This window comes from Chrysemys picta, chromosome 14, assembly GCF_011386835.1.
Source record: "Chrysemys picta bellii isolate R12L10 chromosome 14, ASM1138683v2, whole genome shotgun sequence".
NCBI lineage: Eukaryota > Metazoa > Chordata > Testudines > Emydidae > Chrysemys > Chrysemys picta.
In genome coordinates this window covers 8722552-8749810 of record NC_088804.1, presented here as the reverse complement: position 1 = coordinate 8749810, position 27259 = coordinate 8722552, and the positions used below count along the sequence as shown (strand labels likewise).

The 27259-nt window shown below is 52.4% G+C and overlaps 1 protein-coding gene across 3 annotated transcripts; it reads left to right on the top strand.

The window, feature by feature from the left end:
* On the top strand, positions 1–21800 carry LOC135975585 (P-selectin-like). Of its 3 annotated transcripts, XM_065566918.1 has the most exons (6): positions 1–91; positions 3145–3235; positions 11834–12223; positions 13709–13816; positions 16576–16893; positions 20325–21800. In XM_065566918.1, exons 1-6 carry the CDS (start codon positions 89–91, stop codon positions 20345–20347), a joined length of 933 nt encoding a protein of 310 aa, XP_065422990.1. In that variant the 5' UTR covers positions 1–88; the 3' UTR covers positions 20348–21800. The 3 variants fall into 3 exon arrangements, 2 of the variants coding, with proteins under 2 accessions (XP_065422990.1, XP_065422989.1); XM_065566917.1 differs by lacking the exon at positions 1–91 and having other exon boundaries at positions 3067–3235; XR_010592515.1 differs by lacking the exons at positions 1–91; positions 3145–3235 and adding an exon at positions 6041–10822.
* The last annotated feature ends 5459 nt before the right edge of the window (positions 21801–27259 follow it).

Below are 27259 nucleotides of genomic sequence, written 5' to 3'. Positions count from 1 at the left end.
GCAAGACACAGCCAAGCAGAGGGACGGTTTAAGCTGTCTCCGGTCCAGGGATTGAGCGAGAGGGGAGGCTGGCAGGTGGGCACTGGAGATGGTAAGTCTAGCACCTTCTTCTACCTGGGGACGTGGCTGGCTTCACCTGTGCAGTGTTTAGGAAGGAGGGAGGCAGGCAGAGGAGCTGCTGCTCACAAGGGAGAGCTACAAGCTGGCTCCTTAGCGACAGCCCCCACCCTCCGCCCCAGACATCTCTGAGTGTGGGGACAGGGGACAGTGCCAGGAACAGAGACCCCAAATGGCCCCCAGAGCAGGTCCCTGCATGGGCAGCAGGGACAGTGCCCTGACAGTGCCCCAAGACCCCTGCAGAAGGAAACTCCAGGTGGTGAGGGGGGTTGAGTTCTCTCCTGTGCTCAACTCGCCAAGATTAATTGAAATGAGACCACCCAGCTTCAACCAGCAGAGCCCGACTGCCCCGCCCTGAGCTGTTGGGGAGCCCCCTCCCTCCCACTGCCGCACCCTGAGCTGTCAGGGGAGCCCCCTCCCCCCCACTTCTGCCCTGCCCCGAGCTGTTGGGGAGCCCCTTCCCCCCCACTTCTGCCCTGCCCCGAGCTGTTGGGGAGCCCCTTCCCCCCCCCACTGCCCTGCCCTGAGCTGTCAGGGGAGCCCCCTCCTCCCCACTCCTGCCCAGCCCTGAGCTCTTAGTGGAGCCCCCCCCCCCCCTCCCGCCCAGCCCTGAGCTGTCAGGGTGCCCCCTCCCCCCTCCACTGCCCAGCCCTGAGCTGTCAGGTTAGCCCCCTCCCCCCACCCACCGCTGTCCAATCTTAGCAGTCAGGGGAGCCCCCGCCCCACCACCCAGCCCTGAGCTGTCAAGGGAGTCCCCCCACGCTGCCCAGCCCTGACATACCCAGGGGAGCCCCCCCCAGCCTGAGCTGCCCAGGGAGAGCCCTCCCCCAACCCTGCTGCCCAGCCCTGAGTAGCCAGGGAGAGCCCCCTGCTGCCCAGCCCTGAGCTGAGGAGAGCCCCCCTGCACTCCCACCCAGCCCTGAGCTGCCCAGGGAGAGCCCCCCTGCCATTGCCCCGCCCTGAGTTGCCAAGGGAGCCCCCCCGATGCCCATCTGAACTGAGGCGAGCCCCCTCACGAACCCCCCACAGCCCTGAGCTGCCAGGGGAGCCCCCTCTGCTGCACAGTCCTGACTTGCCATGGGGACCCCCTCCCCACACTGGTCAGCCCTGAATGCTCAGGGAGAACCCCCCATTGCCAGCCCTGAGTGGCCAGGGAGAGAACCCCTCCCCACCCCACAGCCCAGCCCTGAGCTGATAAGGACAGCCCCCCCACCCCAATGCTGTGCAATTGGGATTTCCCTCAGTCACCTGAGCTGGGAGGCTCTCTCTCCCCCAGCAAACCCATGAATATCCCCTGCACATCAGCTCGAGATCCCGACCTGGGAAGCAGAGCTAAAGGTTAAAAACCGCATGGGGGGGCTCTTCCCCGCTTTCCCTTCCCTTCCTTTCTGCCTTCCCTCCAGAGCTCCTACACTAATGACTTTACTGAATGCTAGCCAATGGCTCCCTGTGCCCCCGCAATTCCAGCCAGGTGGCTGGTACAGCTGGACTTTGTGGGCGTCACTGGGAAGAGCTGGCGCACGGGCGGTGGAATAGCAGCAACCCCAGTGTTGCCTGCCCAGAACTGGGCCCGAGATGGCAAACAGGGGGTTCGTCGCCCAGTGTGCTTGGCACCAATAAAGACACCGAGGGGAGAAAGCAAGCCAAGTTTATTTCAGAGCTCTGAAATGGCACTAGGAGACCAGCATGTCTCAAATCCAGTGCAACAAACAACTTTTACCTTTTATACTCCAAACTGTTTGCATACATCTCTTTGTCTGGCTGTTCCCCCTTACCCCTCCCTTCCAGACAACTGGTACAATAAGCTCTACATAAGCTTGTGAGAACTTTCCCAGTCTTTGCGACCTTGAGTTAGACGCCTGCAAACTAACTACCCCGCTTCTTATCTCTATTATTTCTGCTAGTGTGAGTGAAACTGCAGCCATCTGCTAAAAAGCTGACATTACATTTCTGCTTCAGCCTACTTCAGAGCCTGTAAGCAGTTAGCATAGAAGTAGGTGAGAGTTCCCAAGATGGAGTCACTGTGGTTCACAGACCCAGAGCAAAAGAGCTTCATCGGCACTTTTGGCCTTCCACTCTCCCGAGTTACCTGGTAGCTATGCCTAGTGGACCCCAACCCCAGCATGAGGATTGGTTGGGAAAGTGGAGATGGGCTACCAGAGACGGCCTCATTCAAAGCCTCCCTGCCAGCCAAAAGACAGCATGGAGCCTCTCCGGCCTGGGAGGCTGCTTGGGGAGCCAGCCAGCCACCCCCGGGAAGCTGAGATCCGGATGAGAGGCGCAGCCAGGCCTTGCCACACCACCAGCCTAGCTTCACTGGTTCAGACCACACCCCTCCTTTCCCCCAGATCTCTGGCAAGGCTGGGCTCAGCCCCTGTTGGTAAGATGCCAGAGGGTACATCTGCACTGTGCTTTACACCCACAGCCGGGCGTCTCCCAGCCCAGGTTCGCAGAGCTCACACTATGGCCCTACACACAGCTGTGTAGACACTCGGGCTGGGGCAGGATCCTGCCCTCTGAAGCCCAGGGAGAGGAGGGGCCTGCTGGCGCAGCTTGCAGCATTTCAGGTTTAGACCCAGGGATGGTTCCCATTGTTTCTAATTCTAATATAACTCTATTACACTGGAATATTGCTCCGACTGACTGAGCTGCTCAGCTGTTTATCTGATTTATGGACAAAAACTGCCTCCATCCTCTGAGCTGAACTCATGACACTGACCGACAACATCTCACACTCATACTCACGTTCTCCGGGACGTTCATTAACAACCTGTTGTGGAGATGATGTTGCTAAATCGAATCACTTGCCTTCAATTCCAACGGTTCCTTCTTCCCCTGTGGAGGCTGGCAGCTCTTCCCTCTGAGATTCTGCATTTTATCTGCATGGTGAATGGGAGCTAATCAGAGACAGTGTCTGTGTCAGCCAGGTGTGTCCAAGTGTCTGTTTCAGCTCAGTGTGTAAATATGCCTGGACCTGCCTGCTGTGAAGCACAGAGGGGTTTATGGACATGTTTTTCTGACCCCCAGGGCAGCGCCGGAGGACTCTGCTCCAGTCCAAGGGCTTGGGGATGTGGCTGGAATGTCACCCGACTCCTGTGCTTTGCTGCCATTAGCTGGGGTAAGCCTTCCTGCAGCTCTTTGATGGCCTGCCGCTGCCCCTGCCAGGGGAGAATTCACAGACGTATCCCGGGAAAGCCCTGGGAGGGGAGTGGCATTGTTGTGGCACCATCAGTCGCTCCTGGTCTGCTCAGGGACATTTCACTGCCAGGCCCATTGAAACCGTTTCATTTGGGCCACATTCCCACCTGGGGGTGATTATTTAGGGACCTAAATCCTATTCCTCCTAATCTCTTCTCTTGGCTTTTGGCCCCTCCTGTATCCCAGAAAGCAGTAGAGTCCCTAGCAATTACCTGAGAAACACGGCCCCCTGAGGCTGAGGGAGCCAGGCGCTTCCACCCTAGTTACAATGGAGAAGCCTTCACATGGGCCTGCACGGCTTCCCAAGACAGCTCACAGTTCCCGAGCCAGGCCAGGGGCCGATGAACTCCTCCGTACAGGTGTGGTCCAGGCCAGCCCTCCCCTCTGCAAGTGCTTCCCTGGGCCTGCTGACTGCATTGAGAAAGTCCCAACCCCATTTCCAGCACCGGCACCAGCAGCAGTGCGAGTTTTGGTGCAGACAGAGTGCAGGGGGTTGGCACCTGTCATGGATTAGAGGGTCTGGGCCATGCCCCAGCCTTTAAACCAGGCCCTGGGAGTAACCCCTTTAGTGTGCCAGACTTCCAAGGGCAGGCCACGTGACTATTACTGTAGGCCTGGGCCTTCGGACTCCAGCTCCCCTGTTTCTCACTTAGTGACAGGTTTCAGAGTAGCAGCTGTGTTAGTCTGTATTCGCAAAAAGAACAGGAGTACTTGTGGCACCTTAGAGATTAACAAATTTATTTGAGCATAAGCTTTCGTGGGCTACAGCCCACTTCATCAGATGCATAGAATGGAACATATAGTAAGAAGATATATATACATACAGAGAACATGAAAAGGTGGGAGTTGCCCTACCAATTCTAAGAGGCTAATTAATTTTTTACAATGTGGTAGGCGTGTCGGGACAATGCCACGTCTGGTTTCCGCCTTAGGGCTCTGAACCGCCGACGGGCATGCTCAGGTGTTAGCCCCATTCTAATTCTGGCCTTTTGTTTAAAATGTTCGTAGTCGTTCATGTGTTCTTTAGGCATTTCATCTGCCACCTCTGCTACAGCCTGGAATGGAACCCACAATTCCTGAGGTCTCTGCTGTCAGCAAATAGCTGTGAAATCCACTGGCAAAATGTGTGTCTCATCTCCCTCTAGTGCTGGCCCATAGGGAGTATGACAACCTGCTACTGCTATTGGCTCCTCCATTCACTCAAGTGGCAGAGGTCTGTGCACGGGATCTCAGGATTTTAACCCTGCTGATGATCCATATTGGTGTCACTATGATGCCACGTGATGGGTCTTCTGTTTTTTACAGTTTGCTTTTTAAAAAACCTAGGAAGTTACAGACACACACACACACACACACTACAGAAAAACCTACTTTAAAAGAACATTGTTAACGTTTCAAAGTCAAGCACTGATACCCTAGGGAATGCCAGAGCCCTTGCCTCGCTGAGTGCACAGGATGGACCTACGCTAGGGAATGAATGCAGGTTGTACACTGAGAAAAGCTGTTGTCTGTAGGAGCCCTACCCCATCTGTTGCAGGAGCTGGACGGTGTGATGAATGAGGCGCGGGTTGCAAGAAGAGAAAGGATGGTTTCAAGGGTAAGGCTGTTGACTGCCGCCCTGGAGAATTGGATTCTATCCCTGCCTCTGCCCCAGAGTTGCCATGTGGTGCTGGGCAAGTCACTTAAACCAAACTTTTCCCAGGTGGCCACTGAATGTGTGTTCCTCACTTTCTGGGTGCTCAAATGGAGACCCTGGGGTCTGATTTGCAGAAGTGCTGAGCGCTCACAGCTGCAACTGAAATCAATGGGAGCAGTGCTCTGAACATAGTGCTTTAGAATGCTAAATACTCCAGAAAATCCGGTCCTCAGGGTCTCAAATGCAGATACACAAGGTATATCCGCGGGTGTGGATATCTCTGGCTATAAAGCGGATCTCCACGGATTGGCAGGGCTCTAGTGACAGCGAGTGAGACCCGAAGGGCCATGGCCAACGACTGGGCCAGGAACCGCAGTGGCGAAAGAAGCAGCATGTCGGGCTGTCGTTGCAGGAGCCAGAACCCAGCCCAGGCAGCTCCTCCGGCATGGCTGTACCTCCGCCAGCCCTGCCAGCGGGGCGGGCACTAGACTGACTGGCAGCTGTCTCTGGTCACACTAGTGTGTGCAAGCGGTGTCTCCTGACCGGGAGCATGTGCGCCTGTCTCGCTCGTTGTCACTAGAGCCCTGCATGTCTGCGGTATCTGCTTTAGATCCATGGATATCCGCATCTATGGAGATAATTATGTGTCCGCGCAGGGCTGTACTCAAATGGGACACCCAAAATTACTTCCGGCCTTAATCTCTCTCGTCCAGCTCCTCAAAGGTATTTAGGCACCTAACTTGCAATAAAATCAATGGCAGTTAAGTGCCTAAATACCTTTGAGAACCAGTGCATCTATGCCTCTGTTCCCATCTGTGAAATGGGGATAATACCGCCCTCTCATCTCCCAGGGCTGTTGTGAGTATAAACTCATTCATGTCTGTGAAGCACTCAGGTACTGGCATGATGAGCGCTATAGAAAAGCCTTTGGGGAAATGAATAATTCTGTCTTCAGAGCAGGGTTTGTATAGTGTGCAGTAAATAAGGCTGGGGTGGGGGGAGGAGCAGTCACACATTGACCAGTGAGGAGAAAACACACTATTGAATAGCTCCTCATTCAGTGAGCACCGTCCATCCTCTGTGTAAGGGGACTGTTGCCCCCTTACTAACACTCAGTGGGGGTGTTTTGGTTGGCTAGCTCCCAGCACTAAAAGGGGAAGGGTCGATGGCAAATCAGGAGTCTGAGACTGACTGTCCCCAGGAACAATGGGGAGAGGCCAATGCTCCAGATCAGCCTGATTGACAGGGCGGGCAGGCTAATCAGAGAGTCAGGAGGCCGGGGGGGTCCCGTCCTCCGTGTGAACTGGAATGGCCTGAGACAGACAGAGTGGGGCCGAGCTAAGGAGAGAGCAGGGGCCCGAGCCGAGCTGCTGGGAGCAGAGCTGCAGCCCCAAAGCCAGAGCACAGCCCAGAGAGAGCAGAGCTGTAGCAACCAGAGCCAGAGGGGCCAGACAAGCAGCCAGGAAGCAGGTCAAAGCTGGGAGCAGAGTCACAGAAGCAGCCTGCAGAGCAGAGCTGTGCTGGGGGCAGAGCTGCAGCAACCAGAGCCAGAAAGGCCAGAGAAGCAGCCCAGGGAGCTGAAGGCAGAGGAGCAGCAGCAGCTGTGCTGAGGCAGAGTGGAGCTGGAGCCGGGGCTGGAGCAGTCCGGAGCTGGGGCTGGGGCAGTCCGGAGCCGTGTGCAGTCCGAGTGTGGTGAGCAGCTGGGGAGAGTGAGGGGAACCCTGGGCAGTGGGCCCAGCACAGGGAGACGCCTCAGCCAAGAGGCCTTGCAGGCCAAACTTGCAGGGGGATCATAACCCCGACCGGGCGGGGGCGACGCTGGGAAGAAGGGTCCTGCCACCTAGAGCCTGAGAGCGTGTGGCCACCACCAGAGCAAGTGTCCAACCCACAGCGTCCCTGCAGCACAGACAGGGCCTGAGAAGCAGGCCTGGGACCTACAAGGAACAGACTGAACTGCCCTGACGTTCCAGAGACACTGTTTGTAATGTTCCCTGCCACAGAGCAGGGTGATGTGTTTTCCTTTAACCTTTCCCATTTTTTCCTTATTCTTTTTTAAAATTAATTGTTAATTAAACAACTTGTATTTGCTTTAAATTGTATGGAATAATCAGTGGGTCAGAGAGGTGCCCAGTGCAAAGAGAGTACCCCGGAGTGGGGACACCCTAGCCCCTGTCCTAGGTGACCACAGCAGGGTTGGGGGTCGAGCCCCCCAGGAATCCTGGGCCCAGCCTTGTTGGGGTTACGAGGACTCAGCCAGACAGGAGAGTGGAAGGGGAGCCCTCAAGGGCAGGGAGGCCTCTGGGTAAAGGAAGTGGGAGCGGGGACTCAGATCCTTTCGCTAGTCCACTTCACCGGGGTAGTGCAGAAGCCAGGAAAGTTCCCCACAATAGCGGGACCATTCCCCCGCTTACATAATTGGCGTCACGAACAGGATCCTATCCACAGGGTCCATCCCATTGGTTTTCTGGTTAAGTTCTAGTAGCATGGTCCGGGCCTAGTTGAGCACCCTACCATGGCTGGAATTGAAGAACTACGAACCCAGTTTGCTGAACTTCAGCGCAGATTATCAGACCAAGCGGAGGCATTACAGCAAGCTAGAACTGAACAGAGAGAAGCCTTATCGCTGGCCAAGGCAGTAATAGACCAACAGACAGCAGAAGCTAAGAAACCCCCTACTATTTACGTCCCACGAGAGCGGAAGGTCACGGAGTTTGGTGGCTTCCCGACTAGACCAGGAGACATTACAGTAGAGGAGTGGGTCAAGTCTGTGAAGGCGGCTCTGCGTGTGCTAAGAGTACCTGAAGAAGATCATGTGGACTTCATAGAGGAGCACCTCAAGGGCCAGGCCAAGGCCACAGTAAAGTTCATGGCAGTGGCAGACAAGAAAGATGTGGAAAAGGTATTTGAACTCCTCCTAAAAGTGTATGGAGACAAGGTACCTATTGGAACCCGACTAAAGGAGTTTTTTGAAAGAAAGCAGGAGCCTGGTGAAACTGTCCGGGCATACGCATATGACCTCCAGGAGAGAATGAGCAAAGTGGAGCGGCGAGACCCTCAGCGAGTTCCAGACCCAGATACGGTTCTGAAAGAGCAGTTGGTGCTGGGGCTCCGTGATGACTCCCTCCGACGTGAAATGAAAAGGAGGTTTAAAGAAGAGCCCAGTAAGAAGTTCCATGAACTCATGCAGGCTGCCATTATGTGGTCAGAAGAAGAGGAAGTTCCTGTGGCAGAGGCGGCCAAGCCTAATCCCCATACACGAAGTGGGGGCCTAGTGAATGCAGCTGCTGGGGAAAAGGTCCTGCCCCAAACAGAGCTAACATTGGAAAGCTTAAGTGAAGCTGTCCAAAAACTGGCGGTCCAACAGGGGGAGATGCTGAAAGTGATGACTGAGTTGATGAAAGAAAAGAATCCCATTAGTATGCCAAAGTATCCAAGGGCACCGGGATCCCGAAGAGCCCCACTGAAGGATGAGCTGGGAAGATACATTTGTTACACTTGTGAAAGGCCAGGACATACTAGCCGAGAATGTTCACTGAGAAGGAGAACAGAGTCCCAGGCACTCGAAACCAATGGGGCACCAGGAGCAACTGGTCCCTCTACAGTAGAAGGCCAAGCAGTGGCAGAAGGATTCCTAGGCCTGTCCTTCGTGGAAAATCCCTCTGCATACAGTGTTGAGAGGAACATGGGCAGTGCCAGCATATCTAGCGACTTCTGTAAGCGAGCATTTGGAGACTGTCTAACTGCTGAAGTATGTGTAGCAGGGGTGAAGACCAGATGTTTGTTAGATACTGGCTCAGAAGTCACCACCATTACTGAGTCGCATTTTCAAAAATATCTGAAGGACAAGGACCTGACCATGCACAGCACACAGTTTGTACGTCTAACAGCTGTTAATGGATTGGCAATCCCAGTGGTGGGGTGCCTTGAAGCAGACATAGAGTATATGGGCCAGACACTGCCAGGAAAATGCATCTTCATCCTGAAAGACAAAGCCTCAAAAGGGAGCCATATAGGAGAAGGAGTCCCCGGGATTCTAGGGATGAACATCATTAGTGAGCTAAAGGAGCTACTCTTACCAGGAAAAGGGACTAGGAGGATGAACTGTCACGAGCACTCTACAAAGAATGCTGTGCTGAGTAGAGTACTGGCTCGAGAGGAGAGGCAGAGTCTTTCCCTGGGCCCCACAAGGCATATGGGAAATGGTAAAGTGGGCAGAGAACGGAAGACCATTATTCCTCCTTGGAGAGGGAAGATCCTTGACGAACACAGCTGTGTACCAGGAAATGAGCTGCAGGTGACGAGGAAGAAAGGAGGCTGAGTTACCTTTCTTCAAGAAAGATGTGATGGGAGACTGCCAGTTCCAGTTCAAGCGGCGCGTCAAAGGCTAATTCCTGCACATGTGGCTAACATAAAGGCGTTGCCAGAGAAGCATCAAGAAGTCTTTTCTAAGAATGAGATGACCAATTATGATGACCAGGTCAAAGGTCACCATGACAGGCTGAAGACAGCCTGGAAAGTTGCTCTCAGTACAACTAAAGACAGAGCCCAAAGTAGGAAAAGGACTTATAATAGCAAGTCCAGTGGGGCTCTCATCAGATCTGGTGACTGTGTACCAGTTCGTAGCCGTAGACGCCGGAGATGTAATAAAATACAGGACAAATGGAAGCCAAATCCCCCCACTGTGGTCACCCACAACAATCCCGAACTGCCAGTGTACGCTAACCAGCCTGAACGAGGAGGTCCTGGGATAGTAGTACATAGGGACCAGTTGAAACATTGTACTCTTAGTCCAGACAGGGACCATAGGAGGCATAGATCAGTACGCCCTGAGGAGGCTGAAACCAATTGGGAAATGGTTCTAGTCCCACAAACCGAATACAGAGGGGGACAGAGTGGGGCAAACCCAAACCCTAACAAGAATGGCCAGATCCTTCAAACTGACCCAGTATTACCCGAGAATAGGAAAATAGAAAATATGGGTAACGAACCGCCAGTCTTAGAAAGGTCCCAAAGGGCTAATAAGGGCGTACTTCCTGTTAGACTTAAAGATAATTATGTTATTGGTTCTATGTAGTGTTTTAATGAATATTGTTATGTATGGTATTAAAAAGTAGATGTGGAATGTTAAATATGCTAAATGTTCTTTTGATAATTGTTAATGGGTTGTTGATATACAATGACATGGGTTATGTTGTTACCATGGGGCCTGGATGTACCGATGTAAATATTGTGGATGTGGCAGTATTTTAGCAAGGGGGAATGTAAGGGGACTGTTGCCCCCTTACTAACACTCAGTGGGGGTGTTTTGGTTGGCTAGCTCCCAGCACTAAAAGGGGAAGGGTCGATGGCAAATCAGGAGTCTGAGACTGACTGTCCCCAGGAACAATGGGGAGAGGCCAATGCTCCAGATCAGCCTGATTGACAGGGCGGGCAGGCTAATCAGAGAGTCAGGAGGCCGGGGGGGTCCCGTCCTCCGTGTGAACTGGAATGGCCTGAGACAGACAGAGTGGGGCCGAGCTAAGGAGAGAGCAGGGGCCCGAGCCGAGCTGCTGGGAGCAGAGCTGCAGCCCCAAAGCCAGAGCACAGCCCAGAGAGAGCAGAGCTGTAGCAACCAGAGCCAGAGGGGCCAGACAAGCAGCCAGGAAGCAGGTCAAAGCTGGGAGCAGAGTCACAGAAGCAGCCTGCAGAGCAGAGCTGTGCTGGGGGCAGAGCTGCAGCAACCAGAGCCAGAAAGGCCAGAGAAGCAGCCCAGGGAGCTGAAGGCAGAGGAGCAGCAGCAGCTGTGCTGAGGCAGAGTGGAGCTGGAGCCGGGGCTGGAGCAGTCCGGAGCTGGGGCTGGGGCAGTCCGGAGCCGTGTGCAGTCCGAGTGTGGTGAGCAGCTGGGGAGAGTGAGGGGGACCCTGGGCAGTGGGCCCAGCACAGGGAGACGCCTCAGCCAAGAGGCCTTGCAGGCCAAACTTGCAGGGGGATCATAACCCCGACCGGGCGGGGGCGACGCTGGGAAGAAGGGTCCTGCCACCTAGAGCCTGAGAGCGTGTGGCCACCACCAGAGCAAGTGTCCAACCCACAGCGTCCCTGCAGCACAGACAGGGCCTGAGAAGCAGGCCTGGGACCTACAAGGAACAGACTGAACTGCCCTGACGTTCCAAAGACACTGTTTGTAATGTTCCCTGCCACAGAGCAGGGTGATGTGTTTTCCTTTAACCTTTCCCATTTTTTCCTTATTCTTTTTTAAAATTAATTGTTAATTAAACAACTTGTATTTGCTTTAAATTGTATGGAATAATCAGTGGGTCAGAGAGGTGCCCAGTGCAAAGAGAGTACCCCGGAGTGGGGACACCCTAGCCCCTGTCCTAGGTGACCACAGCAGGGTTGGGGGTCGAGCCCCCCAGGAATCCTGGGCCCAGCCTTGTTGGGGTTACGAGGACTCAGCCAGACAGGAAAGTGGAAGGGGAGCCCTCAAGGGCAGGGAGGCCTCTGGGTAAAGGAAGTGGGAGCGGGGACTCAAATCCTTTCGCTAGTCCACTTCACCGGGGTAGTGCAGAAGCCAGGAAAGTTCCCCACAATAGCGGGACCATTCCCCCGCTTACATCTGCACCGAGTGAGGCAGAGGACCCATGGAAAAATAGTACATTATCATGCCATTAAAGACTATACCATTGTGCATGCGCACAAGGGAGCTGAACTCAGTTACATGGGCAACCTTAATAGTGGCATTTCCTAATGTTTGAGAGCTTGACTTAGCAACCTAAATAATGTTCTTTTAATGCAGTTCCTTTGTGTGTGATATAAGATATAGTCTGGTGTCACCCATCGATAGTCAACTCATAGCTCTGTCACTGACTGTCACACAACTTTGCCTGTTTTTACTCTTTCCAACAGTGCTAGTGACTCAGGTGGAAGTGGGAGCCTGGACCTACCATTATGGTAACAAAGCTGATTACTCCTGGGAGCTGGCCAGAGACTTTTGCAGGTCATTCTACACTGACCTCCTAGCAATCCAGAACCAGGGGGAAATTGCTTATCTCAACAATGTCTTACCCCACCATAGAGCATACTACTGGATTGGGCTACGAAAAATAAACAATGTCTGGACGTGGGTTGGCACCAACAAGGCCCTGACGAAGGAGGCTGAGAACTGGGCTAACAAGGAACCCAACAATAAAGGGAGAAACCAAGACTGTGTGGAGATTTACATAAAGAGGGATCGTGATGCTGGAAGATGGAATGATGAGAACTGCCAAAAGAGAAAGAGGGCGCTGTGTTACCAAGGTAACCACCCCACCACTGTCATTCTCTCTGGAAGTGTGGGTCTGTCTAACACGTGTAGGGCTGGGGAGAGTTGCTAGATTGACAGCTCTGGAGAAATAAGTCCCTAATTGTCCATAGAAGAGTGTCAATGGCCCGGCCGCCTCCCATGCCCCCTCGTGGTCTGAGGTTGCTCCGCAAGCCACTCTCGCCTCGCCTGGCGGGAGTGTTTCCCTACTGCCTGGAGTCTGTTCTCCCTGGCTCTCAGCCTTCTTCAGCCCTCTGGCTCGGGCTTCCTTCCAGGCCCAAACCCTGCCCCCGGTGAAGGGTTTCCTGCAGAAGCCTCCTGGCTTGTCTCTCCCTGAGCATCCCCCTTCTCTGAAGCTTCCTGCCACTTGTCCAGGGACATCAGCTGACCCCTGCTCAGCTGTGCCTACCTGGAAACTAGGGTTGGCTGGCCCCAGGCCTCTAGCCCTTAAAGGGCCAGACGCGCGGTTACAAAGAGGTACTGTCTGGGCAGAGGAACATCACCCACCCACCCACCTAGAGTGCCTCAACCCTCATGTGCAGGGTCAGTCGGTCTCCATGGCCCACCGAGTCCTGACTTCTCTACGGAGACAGCCACCAAGGGCCTGGTTAGTGCTAGCTGGTGTGAGGCGTTAGTGATATTGTCCCGTGGCCGGCAGCACAGATCTGCACCCGCTTTGCATGTTAGCTGCTGTGTGTAACACCTTTGCCTGGGAGCACTCACTGCTCTCTGTGCCTCGCTGGTTCCTTTGGCTGGGGAGTTAAAGTCCTGCCTTCCACGTTCTCCCTCACAAATGGGCCACGCAGACGGGAGCTGAGCCTGGGCTCTCAATGAGTCTTGCTTTGATCCCTACATTCCTCTCCTCACAAAGTCCCGTTGTAAATTGACATGCCAGGCGCTTGGTCCCAGGAGCACCTGTTCTGAGCCCTGGGGAGATGCAGTGGAGTCTCCTTGCCAAAGAGTTACTACCCTCTTCGGAGTGCAATCAGTGCGGGGGGGGGGGGGGGGGGGCAGGAAGGTCAAAGCACAGCCTGATAGCCAAACGTGGCACACACTGCCCTCTGATCAAAGCCTGGGTGTGTCCCCTGCAGGCCCAGCATGCAACGCTCCATCTCAATCCAGAGGGCAGCCTACCCGTCCAGGTCAGCGCTGTCCACAGGCAGCGCCTCTGGGTCCACGAGCAGTGTGACCATCTGTGCAAAGCAGCCACTGCCTCCAAGCTTCTGGCAAGGTGCCAGCGCCACCTAGCTGGGCAAAGCTTGGGTGCCCAGGATGGTATCTAGGCCCCAAGTGCTCTTGCAGGGCCGGAGCCAAGGCCTTTGAAAGCAGGTTTTTAACCCATGACTTTAACAGGCTCTGACAGAATCCCGCAGTGAAGAAATGCAGCAGGGATGGAGTGCAGGATCCGGGCAGTGGGGTGGGGTCTGACTGGGCTCTAAGGAGTTGTTAGGGTGGATCCTAACCCAGCTGTATCTCTGCAGCGTCTTGCCAGCGTTCCTCCTGCAGCCAGCGTGGCGAGTGCCTGGAGACCATCGGGAACTACACCTGTGATTGCTACCCTGGTTTCTACGGGCCTGAGTGTGAACACAGTAAGGGCAGTCGAACAGGGGCACTAGGGGAGGGAGCCCCGCTGCAGGGCCTGCTACAGTCACTGCATTTACTTTCTGGAGGGTCCCAACTCCCCCTGAGGGCATACCTGGCTCTGTAGAGGGTCGTTGGGGAAGAAGGCCTCTGTCAGGACTTGCAGCTCCTCTGTGCTCGGGTCTGTAAATGGCCCTGGCAGTCCTGGACAGACCTCGGCTCCCTCAGGGTCTGCAGCAGCCTCCCAGCTCTGTGGGTTTCTTGTCTTGGGTTGGCTGTAGGGTTCTGTTGTTGAAGCTGATGGTGGTGTCCAGGAAGTTGATGCTAGTGTGGGAGTGTTCCCCAGAGAGTTTAATGGCTGGGTGGGTGGTGGTTGAAGTTGTGATGGAAATCTGTGTGGGAGTTTAAGCGTTGCATTTTGCTGCGGTTCTGGGAGTACGTCTCCCAGACCCGAGGAAGAGCTCGATGGAGCGAAAGCTCGTCTCTCTCACCAACAGAAGTTGGTCCAATAATAGCTATTCCCTCACCCACCTTGTCTCTCTAATATCCTGGGACTGACACAGCTACAGTGCACTCAGCGTGATGGCATTTCTCTTGGTCTGTGACACAATAATTTGAAACACCGCAGCCCATCAATTCCAACATTGGGGAGGATGGAGGACCTGGTCTGGGGATAATGCTGGAATGAGGATACAGCCAAAGCCCCGAGCATGCAGGGAGAATGGGGGACCCTGGAATGGTGGAAAGGGAGAGAATTAGGGCACAGAATGCTCCTGGCTTGGGGCAGAATTGGGGACTGTGGAATGGAGGGGGGGGTGGAAGAAATGGGGGAGACACAGAGCTCCTGGCAAAAGGGTGGGGGCTAGGGAGTCCCTGAAATAGAGTGGGGTGGGAGGGTGGCACCCAGGGACCTTGTGGGGGACAGAGGGATGCAAAGAGTCCCTGGTGCATGCAATGTGCTTGACTTGACTTACAGAAGTAACAAAACATGGGCATCTCTCTAGTTTAGCCCCCGAAGAGTCCAACCCAAACCCACAAAGGGCCGAGCAGAGTCAGGATAAAGTTGTATGCTCAGTAATAGGTTGTTATTGAATGTTTGCTTTGCAATAGTGCTTAGAGGCCTCAACCAACATGTGGGGCCGACTGTGCTAGGCCCTGTACACTAGAGCGGTTTCAGTTTGTGGGAAGTTTCATTGTTTCACAACTAGCTTCATTCCAAACCAAGACGGATCAGGACTGCACCCGGGCCAGGGACCCGAGGACTTCCAGAGTCCCAGAGGCCAGTTACAAGTAGAGCAGCCTGGGGAGTCACTGGCCCAGGACTCTAGAGGCCCTGGGATCTCCAGCCCGGGGCAGTCTGCATGGCGGAGCGACCCCAGAGCTGCACCCCTGGGAGCTGGTCCTGGAACTTCCAGGCTTCCAGCTCCATGACACGGACACTGGAAGCGCCAAGAGCCCTGGCTCGAGCAGGGAGCCGAGCAGACAACAAGAGCCCCTAGACACCTGGCTCTGCCACAGCGTGGGGAGCCCACCCGCCCCGAGACTCGACTCCCGACTCCCCGAGCTGGGGCTCGCGGGACAGAAGAACATAAGAATGGCCAGACTGGGTCAGACCAAAGGTCCATCTAGCCCAGTGTCCTGTCTTCTGACAGTGGCCAGTGCCAGGTGCCCCAGAGGGAATGAACAGAACAGGCATCATCCAGTGATCCATCCCCTGTCGCTCATTCCCAGCCTCTGGCATCCCCATCCCCGCCCATCCTGGCTAATAGCCATTGATGGACCCATCCTCCAGGCACTTATCTGGTTCTTTTTTGAACCCTGTGGATCTTGGAACACCAACAAAAACCACTGTGTGTTTTGACGAAAGTGGAGTCAAATCTGTAGTAGATTTGGTGAATCAGTTCTCGTCAGCGCATTGGCATTTTCAGTCTAAGCTAAGTTTTGCCAGAACATTTGCAATCAGCTCTACTGTAGATGGACATAGTGCCAGAGCCCCTGAGCCAAAGAATTTACACTCTAAAGAGACAAGACAGACAAAAGGGGGAGAACGGGCAGACGTACTAACAGTAGATTGGGAAGTGAGACAGAGATTAAAGGACTAAATCCACACAGGGCTTTAGGCCCTTAAATCCAACATCTGGGGGCCATGGAGATCCTCAAAACCCCTGCTCAGCTGCCGCCTGGCCCTAGAGCTGCTGAAGTTTCCACCAGTAAAACCAGCGCTAAAGACTTGCTGACACTCTCTCGCTATGCTGTAAGCACAGCCCTGCCCAGAGTAACGGTTGCACCTTGATCCTCACTCCCCTGCCATTGCCAGCAGAAGTGCATCACTTCTCAGAACTGCCCATTCCACGTCCTTCAGGGAATCCCATTTTTCTGTAACAAAGGAGAATTGGCCACCCTCTCTCTTGCCCTGCATTGGGCTGGTGGAGGGAAATAGGTCTCAAGAAGGGTTTGAATGTAAGGAATTTGGCAGGCTTGTCAGGCATACACAAGGTTCGGGTAAGATGTCACATTGTTGGAGGAGGTTTGTCTAGACTGAAGCTTCTGGGGTTACCTGCTCACTAAACAGAGCAGAAAAGTCTTGACATGCACGATACAGCTCTATATGGGGCCAAACGAAAGAACATCCGTTTAAACTCTTAACAAGCAGGGGAAACTAAATAGCAGGACTGGAGAGATTCATTTTGTACATCTGCCCTTGTCTGCTGGCACATTGAACTATTTCTCAATGAAGGTGCCATCATCTGTCTTTCTCTTTCTGCAGAACTTACCGACCTGATGGTGAATCAAACCCCAACCAGTGTCAGTGATTTCGAAGGCTCAGAACTTACCATCAATTGTACATTCAAGACAGTCAATAACAGCACCATGTATGTGCGATGGTATAACTATGGGACGGAGGCACTAAAGACAGAGCTGGTGAATGACAGCGATGTGATCACAACCCTGCATTTGGACAATGGGTTTGCCTCTCTCACTTTGAAGAATGCGAATTCATCTAATACAGGAACCTACGTGTGTGAGGTGGGGATCACAGCAAGGAACCTGTCTGTGTCAGGAGCCGGAACCCAGGTGACCATCAGTAAGTGTCAGCAGTCTCCTATGTGCTTCCTACTATGAGACCCAGATACTGTCAGTTCACCACAGAGCGACGGAGCGGGAGCAGGGAAAGCCGTGCTGAGAGCAGTGCTTAATCTGTGCCAGGGCTTGCCAGGCCTGGCAATCCATAGCCCCGGCCCTCGTGGGCTTGCGGCATCAGTTATGAATGTAAAAAACAATTGCTTGAACCCTGGCACCTCTTTCACTACAAGTGAAGCCTGGCCTGAGAGACAGAGCCAGGGACAAACACGAGCCAGGAGTCCTTTAAGCTGCTCTAAGTTATGCCCAGCTCTGAGCTTCTTTATGACAGCGCCCAAAGACTGGGCCGGGCCTGGCCGGGCCTAAAGGCGTCTGGAGCAACACTCGGTGCACCCGAGAATCTGTTCCTCTTTTCTACATCGGTGCTTTTACTGCCCTTTTCATCCTAGTATCTGAGGCCCAGATTTGCAAAGGTATTTAGGCACTGCTCCACTCAGCCCTGGAAGGCCTAAGTGACTTAGGAGCCTCTCTCATTGGAAGTCACTGGGGCACTAAGTCCCTTTTGAAAATGAAATGGAGGCTGCTAAGTCACGTAGACTTTGCTCCACTCAGCACTGCAATGCGTAAATACCTTTAAAAAATCTTGGGCTTGAGCAGCTTCCAGCCATGCATCAAGCAATGTGACTAACATCTGCCAGGTGTGGTCCATTCTCTCTCTCATCCTCTCCCAAGAGGGGGAATTGTGTGTGCAGTGGAGCATTTAGAGTAGGTTTTTTTTAATGCATTTAACTGACACCCACAGCTGAACCTGATGCTTGTGTAAATACACACGTTCAGCAGTTGTCAACAGAATTACTGTTTTGAGGAGGTGGTGAAGGTTCTAGTTAGTGTTGCAATCCGGTGCCAGTTCCAAGCATCAGGAAGCAGTGTGGCATTTCAGTACTGCTGTGTGCTGACAGGGGTAAATGCTGATTTTGTAATGGCGACCACTGGCAAGGAGCTTTAGATAAATTGTACATTCCGAATCCCCCTGTTATTCTATTGTTATGTTGAGAGATACAAACCTTGTAGGATTTCTGGTTTCCCTCCTCCCCTACTGAGCCAGTCCCTGTCCAGTTACAGATCCATCCCGCTAGCCTAGGTATGGAGTCCTGTTTATCCTTTGGATTGGCAGGTGCAGAGTTAATGAAGCCATTTCCCCTTGGGATCAGGGGAATTGGGAGAGTTTTTGTGAGTCTAGGGTGGAAACTATTGATGGGGTCAGTTAGGGGAGCATTGCTCTCGGTAAGGGCTCTGGCCAGGTCTCTAGTGTCTTGGTCTCCTAGGGATTTCCTACTCCTGCGGCAGAGTCAGCGTGCTGGCTGGCCTCATGGGAAGGTTCCCCTAGGCAGAGGGCTGAACCCAGCCTGGTGACCCCACAGGTCCCAGCAGCTGGCATATGAAGAGGAACTTGCTGGCAAAAAGGGAGGCCAAGGAAACTGCCTGTGACACAGAAGGGGATGGGAAATTAAGGGCCGGGGGAGAAACAGTTTTTACGTCTTTAAACTGTCTCTGCCATCCCTTTATTTATCCATCAGTCTCTGTCCCTCCTTTAGAGGCAAATCTGTCCCTCTCTGTCCCTGCATCCCACACTGACAGGTTTTTCTTGATTTCAGATAAAGGGAGTGTGACGGGTTGGGTCACAGAAAATCCCTCAAGGCTGTCACTAGATGTGCTGGGATACCACTGAGAAGAACCACCCTCCCTCCCCCGCCAGACCTGGTTTCCCTCCACTCCTGTATTGCTGAGTTAGACACACCAGTCGGCTCCAGCACAGACCAAGAGGTTGGGCCACGCCTCCCTGCAGTTCACAGAAACTAAGATTCACTTAACCCAGGGGTTCTCAGTTAACAGGGACTTTCCCAACATCTAGTATTCAGTCTTTCTAGGAGCCTAAACCCCAAATAAATCTGTTTTACTCTGTATAAAGCTTATACAGGGTAAACTCATAAATTGTCTGCCCTCTATAAACAAAAGTGATTTTATTCAGTATAAAAAGTAGGATGTAAGTGGTTCCAAGTAATAACAGACAGAACAAAGTAAGTCACCAAGTAAAATAAAGCAAAACACGCAAGTCTAAGCCTAATACAGTAGGAAACTGAATACAGGTAAATCTCACCCTCAGAGATGGCCCAATAAGCTTCTTTCACAGACTAGACTCCTTCCTAGTCTGGGCCCAATCCTTTTGAAACCAACGCTATGGCTTATGGCCTGGGTCCAGCAGTCACTCACACCCCTGTAGTTACAGTCCTTTGTTCCAATTTCTTTCAAGGATCTCTTCGGGGTGGAGAGGCCATCTCTTGAGCCAGCTGAAGACTAAATGGAGGGGTTTCCAAAGCCTTTTATATTCTCTCTCTTGTGGGCGGAAACCCCTTTGTTCTTCTGTGCAAAATCACAGCATCAAGATGGAGTTTGTAGCCACCTGAGCAAGTCACATGTCCATGAATGATTCAGCTTTTTGCAGGCCGACACCATTGTTTACATCATAGTTTGAACATTCCCAGGAAAGCTCAGATGTGGATTGGCGTCTCCCAAAGTCCATTGTCACTTAAGTGTTTCTTGATTGGGCACTCACTCAGAATAGTTCTTTCTCAAGAAGCTGATCAAATACTTCACTGATGCTACTTAGAATCAAACACATGGAGATACAAGTACATAGCCAATATTCATAACTTCAAATACAAAAATGATACACACATACAGACAGCATAATCATAACCAGTAAGTTACAACCTTTCCATAGACACCTTACTTGACCTCCTTTGTACAAGATTTGGTGCAACTATAGGACCTTGGTTGCAACAATGATCTATACGAACACAGTTCATGTCAATAACATCACAGGGAGCAATGCCTCACACGTTGTTTTCGTCATCCGGATGGTTCTCGGGGCCCTTGTTATAATCTCGGCGGTGATGATTGTTGCAGAGTGCGTGATTTCAGAGAAGAGGGGTGAGAGAAATGTCTTCAGTGCAGTCACTGTGCAGAATCAGCCACACAGCTTGAGTTACACATGAGGTCCTTCTGCCTTTTCCTTCTGGGCAACTTCCCAGTCCCAGTGCGTTGAAATCGAAAAGCTGTTTCAGACCCGGCTGGGACTGTTTCCTTGGCCTGTCTGTGCTGGTTTCTGTCTAACATTAAATCCGGGTATCTCAGAACTAGAAGCACAGAGTTTAGGTCTCCATCTTGTAAATGTTCCTGAAGGCCTTTACCGCTCAGGTCTCCCTTTCACAGCACCGATGATCTTTTCCTGTTGCTGCGTCTGTCCAACGAGCCCTGTTTATTTCTGGCTGGCTGGCACGGGCGGAGCTAATTCAACCACTTGGACAAGTGTGATGCACGTACTGCAGGAGTATTCTTTAGGTTCTAACTTACTGAGTCTGATTTTTTCCACAGCTCCTGTCAATCAGACAAGATGAGGATCAGCTGTTATAGCGTACCCTTGGAGATGGAGCTCTCAGACACCTGTTACCCAGGCATTCCCCCCAACACCATGTTGACCATCCTGCCTGCCAGATTCTGCACCTGCAAATAAACCTTGAACTGAACGGAAGGGAGGGGAGGGGATGCTGGATAATTGGAAGGGAGTTCACAGGTGTTCAGAATAAAAAGACTCCTCTCTGACACCCTTTTTTGAGGCAGCAGAACCCGGTGATTGCTGATGGCTTAGGCAGTCTCAGTGGCATCCGACCCATAGGAAAATATGAGACAAACATTTCTGTCACCTAAAGATTCCCCATTGTGCTACCTAGCAATCACTTTAAAGCAGGGGAGCAGAAACTATGGCCCGCGGGCCGGATCCGACCCGTCAGGGCTTTCAATCCGGCCCGCAGGATTGCCAGCCCCATCGCGCAGCAGGGCTAAGGCAGGCTCCCTACCTGTCCTGGCCCTGCGCCGGTCCCGGAAGCAGACGGCATCACTTCGCTGCAGCCCATAGGGGGGAGGGGGCAGAGGGCTCTGTGCGCTGCCCTCGCTTGCAGACACCGCCCAAAGACACCGGGGAACCACGGCCAATGGGAGCTTCGTGGGTCGTACCCACAGGCAAGGGCAGCGCGTAGCAGAGTTGCCTGCCCCACCCCACCCCCAGGAGCCACTGCCAGACATGCCGGCTGCTGCCGGGAGCGGCACAGGGCCAGGGCAGGCAGGGAGCCTGCCTTAGCCCCGCTGCGCACTGCTTCCACACCGGAGCCACCCGAGGTAAGTGGCACCGGGCCAGAACCCACATCCCAAACCCCTCCTGCACGCTGCACCCCAACCCCCTGCCTTGAGCCCCCTCCTGAACCCCAATCCCCTCCCCGAGCCTCCTCCCGCACCCCCTCCTGCACCCAAACCCCCTGCTCTGAGTCCCCGCCTGCACCCTGCACCCCTCCTACACTCCAACCCCTTTCCCTGAGCCCCTTCCTGCAAACCGCACCCGCACTCCCTCCCGTACCCCTACCCCATGCTCCAGCCCTATAGTCATGGCCGTGCATACAATTTCCCCACCTAGCTGTGGCCCTCGGGCCAAAAAGTTTGCCTACCCCTGCTTGAGGCTCATGGAACCCTGGAAGTGAAGATGCTCAGAACAATGGCCCAAAACCCTCTTCCCTATAATTGGTTCAGCTGCTTGTCAGTCAAAGAGGAAATGGAAACATCTGCTGGGAATTGCTGTTCCGTGGGTTCAGATGGCCCCCTTGCTGACGTCAGCTGGCGTACAGTTAAGTACCTGCTTAAGGGTTTGCAGGATTGAAGCCTCTATAAAGGACCATGTTTTTATAACTGTTTTTTTAAATTGTTTTGTCACATGCTGCTCTCTAATAGTTAGATTGTTTTACACGCGACGCATAAGGCTATGCACTTCCAAAGTGTTTTAATAAAATTCTCATAACTCTGGCTATTCTTGATGTCCCTATAAATATGCAATCCTTTTTTGAATCTTCCTCTGCTCTTGCCCGCACTGATTGGGTGGAGGTAATCCTGATTGGGTAATCGTGATTGGGTGCAGGTAATCCTCAGAGAGAGGAGGAGGGTATAAATAAGACAATGGCTTCCCCAGATCCTGTCCTCTCCATCTCAACACATGGCGGCAAGAGTGTGTAAAAGACAAAGAACCAACATTAAAAAGTGTGTGTCCGGGAAGGGGAGAGCTGGAAAGCCTTCCAGTCAGTATGGCCTGCGGAAAGTTTTAGGGAGAGAGATCCCTTTTTGCTTTCAAATCTTATTCAGCTTGGTAAAGTTTAGGAGTTAGGATACGACCACAATCTTTTCTTTTCTAATCAATGCTGACTTTTATGCCTATATCACTTAAAATCCCTCTCTGGTTAATAAGCTTGGTTCATTATTTATCTAAGCCAGGGTGCTTTGGGCTGGAGTGTTTGGGGGAGCTCTACTCACGTTAAAGGCTGGGGCATGTTCATCACCCTTTGATGGAATGACGGACTTTTAATAAGTTTACACCATTTGGGGGTGGGGGGGTCCTGAGCAGTACAAGATGCACAGTTCTGGGGTGCAAGGCTGGGCCTGAGGGATATGCAGGTGTCGCCCTGTGTCTATTCATGACTAGCTGGGCAGAGCATTCATGGATTCAGCTGGGCCTGACTTTGGATGCTGGTGGCTGTGAGTGAACAGAGCCTGGAGGTGTTCACTGTTCACTAGCAAAGCATTGTCAAAGATCTGCAGGCTAGTGAGCAATGGGGACACAGCGGTTCTACAGTCCAGCTTGGGCCCTAGGGCAGTGGTTCTCAAACTAGGGCTGCCACTTGTTCAGGGAAATCCCCTGGTGGGCTGGGCCGGTTTGTTTACGTGCCGCGTCCACAGATTCAGTCGATCGTGGCTCCCTCTGGCCGCGGCTCAAGGCTCTAGGCCAATGGGGGCTGCAGGAAGTGGCGCAGAATGAGGGATGCGTGGGCCGAGGGATCACCCAAACCGAACATGGGCTCTGGCCCCACCCAAGGGATTTCCTTGTTCATCACAGCTTCAGCTCAGCATAAGCCCCCTGACTTTCCAACCCTTCCCTAAGGGCTGGGGCCCTCTGTGGACCAGGGGTCCTGCCCATTGGCTGGAAGAAGGCCCTGAGCCAGTTTAAAACCAGGCTATTTATCCAAAAACCCTTTGTCTATTAGTCCCTGGAGAATCCAGTTTGAAGTAGTATATGTGCACCTCTCCGAGGGGGGTGAGTTCAAAGGGCTGATGATAGAGGAAATACATTAGCATCCCGTCCCTCCTCCGAAGGTACATGCAATGCCCCAGTAGCACACAGAGGGAGAGGGGAGAGTGTGAGGGAGATGGTTTCTGTAACAATGTTTTGTCTCTAAGTTTCTAGCACAGACCCAGGCTCTCTGAGCGACTTGAGTTCCTGCTCTGGGTCCTGCACAGTGGACTGGGTCACAGAGTGGTTATATGAATGATCCATCTTAGTTTGAGGAAACCAACAAAGAACAAAGGTAAAGCATCCCAGAGTGAATCACAATGTGCAATTCAGTAACTGCAGGCACTTCGAACAAACTCACAGGGAAGGCAGTGGCAGAGAGATTAAGGGGGCCATTTTTATTTTTTTCTCCTTTTATCCTCCCCTTCCTTTATCCATTCTTCCCTCTTCCTTTCTGGAGTTTGTTCGTGCTACAGTCATCCCCTAGTTATGTAAACAGCAATGCACCCCATTATCAATTATTTCTTCATCTTCAACCTAGTTCTTTTCTCTCCCCTTTCACCTCTGTCCCTTTATTCAGCCAATGTCTTTACCCCCACACTCTTCCATGGGGAAAACCCAGTTGTGGATTTGGAAGGAACCAGAGCCCAAGACTGAAGTTGGGATGACGGCTGGTAAACTTCTTAGCATGGGCGTCGGTTCCTTTAGTGTTGTTAATGTTTTCTTTGTAATGCTTTCCCCTTAGGAATCTAGGTGCTTGCTTAGAAAGAGCTGTTTGGTAACTTGTAATTGTGGGCAATACACTGGGCAGAGCCTAGTGAGGGAAAGGCGGCTGGGTTGTGGAGAATGTCAAAGTGTAAATCAGGGGGCTCTGCAGTCTTAACATGCCAGTCAAGGGGGAGTGTGTGTGAAGGGAAGACAGTCTCCCCAACAGCGGTGATGGCTGGGAGCTGGGAGCCTAAAGCAGGTGGACCAGGGAAGGGGAATACTGATACAGTTACCCTGGCATGTTCTCCTTGTGCTTTGCACAAACACAGAACCAGATCCTGCATCTTCAAGGTTACTATGGTTACGACCGGGGCTCTGTTTCTTGGCCCAGAGCCAAGGGTGGGGGTTCAGGGTGCTGTTTAGGGGCCTGTGATATACAGGAGGTCAGATTAGATGATCTGTGGTCCCTTCTGGCCTTCAACTCTAGGACTACAGCTCTAAATATGACAATACAAGTGTGCACACTGCTACCTATCTGACTCGATTGTTCTAGCAGAAACATCTAGCTGGTGTGCCTACCCCACCATGCCACACGGCTTCCTATGCCTTCCCAGCTGCCAAAAGATCCAATTGTCCCCGACACAGCAGCCAAAGCCTCCAGCTTCTTCCCTGCAGTTACTTAATTGTCAAGAGTCTTCAGTAGACTGAAGCTGAAAGCAAGGGCAGTGTGAAATACATGGAATGGAAAACCTGACCCACGCAGGGGCTGCTGCGCTGATTATATTAGATTTCTTCATATTCAAGTCAGTCAAAATATTAATTATTAATAGGGTGAATGAAGCTGCTGTAAAAATTTCCAACCTGCTCTACCCACAAGGATATAGACTATGCCACAGAATATAGACCCAGCTGGTCCTGGAGTAACCAGAGCCCTAATTAGGTCTAAAGGCCTTATCCATAGTGTCAAAGTCATCAGGTCTTCCACAGTTACCACAACCCTTCACACTGAAAAACAATGAGTAACGATATAAATATGCCCCATGCATCAACCTCAGTGTCCAATATTTCCATAAATCGGCCATAAGGACACTGGGGCACATCCTGAACTGGGAGAAGTAAGCAAAACGCGGCTTCTATCTTATTTCCTGCTAGTGTTTTATGGAATTAAATTTCTGAGTGAGATAATCAGGGACCATTGAGAGATCTGTCTTTCCCTCTCCCTTCAGGTCTAGCTCTCATTAACCTCCCCTCTACAATATAGCTGAATAACTCTATTTCATCTCCACTTCCTGTTGACACGTCTCTAGTTCTCACAAACATTGTCCTTACACCATCACAGACTAAACCCAAACCAGCCAGTGAAGTACAAATTGTTGCAGTGGAATTAGTTTCCAGAGCTGACTCTGCTCACTGGAAAACTCTAGAAGCCCAACCTCCTGAAAGCTTCAGGCCAGCGATGTCAGGCCTGGATGCTGACTGGAAGGTAGGAGTATCTCCAAGTGGAAATCAATGGGAGTTGCTCCTCCCTGGGGGTCAGGGTGAACAACAGATCTGGGAGTTCAAGGCAACCCAAGTTACAGGGGGGGTCACTCACAAACAAGGCTGGAGAGGCCCTAATACTAGAGAAGAACAAAAGGGGAGATGGTTCGGGTCTTGGTTTTGCAAACTCATCTGCTGGGAAAACCAAAGCCAAACCTGGGGTGATTTGGATATGACGGTTGTAGCAGAAAGAGCCTGAAAGACAGGGCCTGGGACCAGATGAGGCCTGAACCAAACATCAGCCACAGTCAGGACCTGCTACAAAGCAAATGCTTGCTTACAACTTCACTGTCCAGTACACGAACTTGGTAAGGATGTGGCTGGTGTTGCTAAAACAGAGACACTCCTAATAAATACTAGGCACTAGCTAGTCACAAGAATACCCCACTACAGAGTTAAAATATAAATACACTCCCCGAAGATGGTTTGAACCAACAGGTCCAAGGTGGATACTAAGCATGTGAGAGGGGAAATACACAACTTGTTTGTATCAGTGTATAAAAGAGGGGTCTCAGAAGGTACATCTGGCCGAGGGGACAGTGGGAAGTCCTACTGCTGACTGAGCTGGTCCATGTTCATGAGCATACATGTCCTAATGTCCATGCAGAGTGTATGGGGTGCTAGTACCAGTGCTTTGTCGACAACAAACCTGGCCAAGCGTCTTTGCCACTGAACAAGTCTGTTGTCTTTTGGGCAGTTTGACTGAGGTCTCCTGGGCCAGCTAACTGGCCAGAGCCAGGACAATGTATGGACCCACACAGCCAATAACAGGTGTCCTTTTATCAGAGCTCCCAGTGATCATGGAAGGGTGGATGGATGGTTCTGGTATCTGCCCATCTCCCACTAACACTGAAACCCCTGCCTGGATTCCCTTGTACAGGAGGCACTGGCTGTCAGTCCCCGGGTGGGTCTACAGTGATCAGCCTAGAACACAAGATGGAGGGCACAGCACGGTGCCATGAAACGCAGCCAACAGGGTTAGTCCCGAGAGAGGCTGGGCACCCACAGCTCTCACTGGTTCCAGAGGGAGATGCAGGAACTCAGCACTGCTCAGAATTGGCCCATTATGATGGAGATGTAACATTCCACTGTAGGCGTGGTGACCTAGACAAACCCAGAGGTGGGGCAGGCAGGGGATGGGAACTATGATGTAAGCTTCCATAGGTGAGGGCTGTGTAAGTCCCACTCCATCCAAATCACAGGGAAAGGAGCCGTTCATGATCCTGGAATTCACTGTCACAGAGCCCCAGCTGGTGAGTCCAGATCTGAAGTGTAATTTGACTCATTTGAGAGTTTAGAGCCAGCCAGAGCCTTCCCCCTACAGCTCCCCTGGGGGGATGTGGGGCAGGTCACTTTGCCCCACTGAGGAGTTGGTGACGATGACCCACAACTCCCTGTTGTGATGCAGTGATTGATGGGTCAGCCACCAGGGGCTGCGGCATTTCACACCAGGATGTCGCCCAGAGCACATGGCTGCTGCCTGTAGGTCTGAGTACAGGGACTAGGGTGTTGGAGCAGGGCCTTCTGGGACCAACCTGCTTCCATTGTTAAAGATGGGAACGTGAAACACAGAAGGATGAAGGAAAGAATTCTTGTAAGGAGGAAGGAAACAAGGCAGGGACAAGACTGGAGTGGGGGGAGGAAATGAGGTATTGATAATGGAGGTGAGGGGGGAAATGGAAGTTGTTAGTGAGAAAGAAACACCAGGGGCTGAGGAAGGGACAGAGAAGAAAGAGGAAAGGGGAATGGGTGAGGAGAGAGACATGAAAAAGGAGTGGGCAAAGAGGCTGCAAGAGAAGAGAAAGGAGAAGCACAGAAGCAGTGGATGGGGTAAGAACCTGGACTGATTTCTTTAGCATCGGGTAGAATGCTGATTGTCTGTGTCAAGATGTAACTACTAGGGGTTAATCATGCCAGCATTTGTACAATTCAAAAAGGAAAGGGTACAAATGGTCTA

What these genes read in the sequence shown, in the direction of transcription:
- LOC135975585 (XM_065566917.1), top strand. Translation starts at nt 3,082, where the DNA reads ATGCCTGGACCTGCCTGCTGTGAAGCACAGAGGGGTTTATGGACATGT. An exon ending in GAGGGCGCTGTGTTACCAAG is followed by an intron (nt 12,224 to 13,708) that starts GTAACCACCCCA and finishes GTATCTCTGCAG; the next exon opens with CGTCTTGCCAGCGTTCCTCC. An exon ending in CGGGCCTGAGTGTGAACACA is followed by an intron (nt 13,817 to 16,575) that starts GTAAGGGCAGTC and finishes CTCTTTCTGCAG; the next exon opens with AACTTACCGACCTGATGGTG.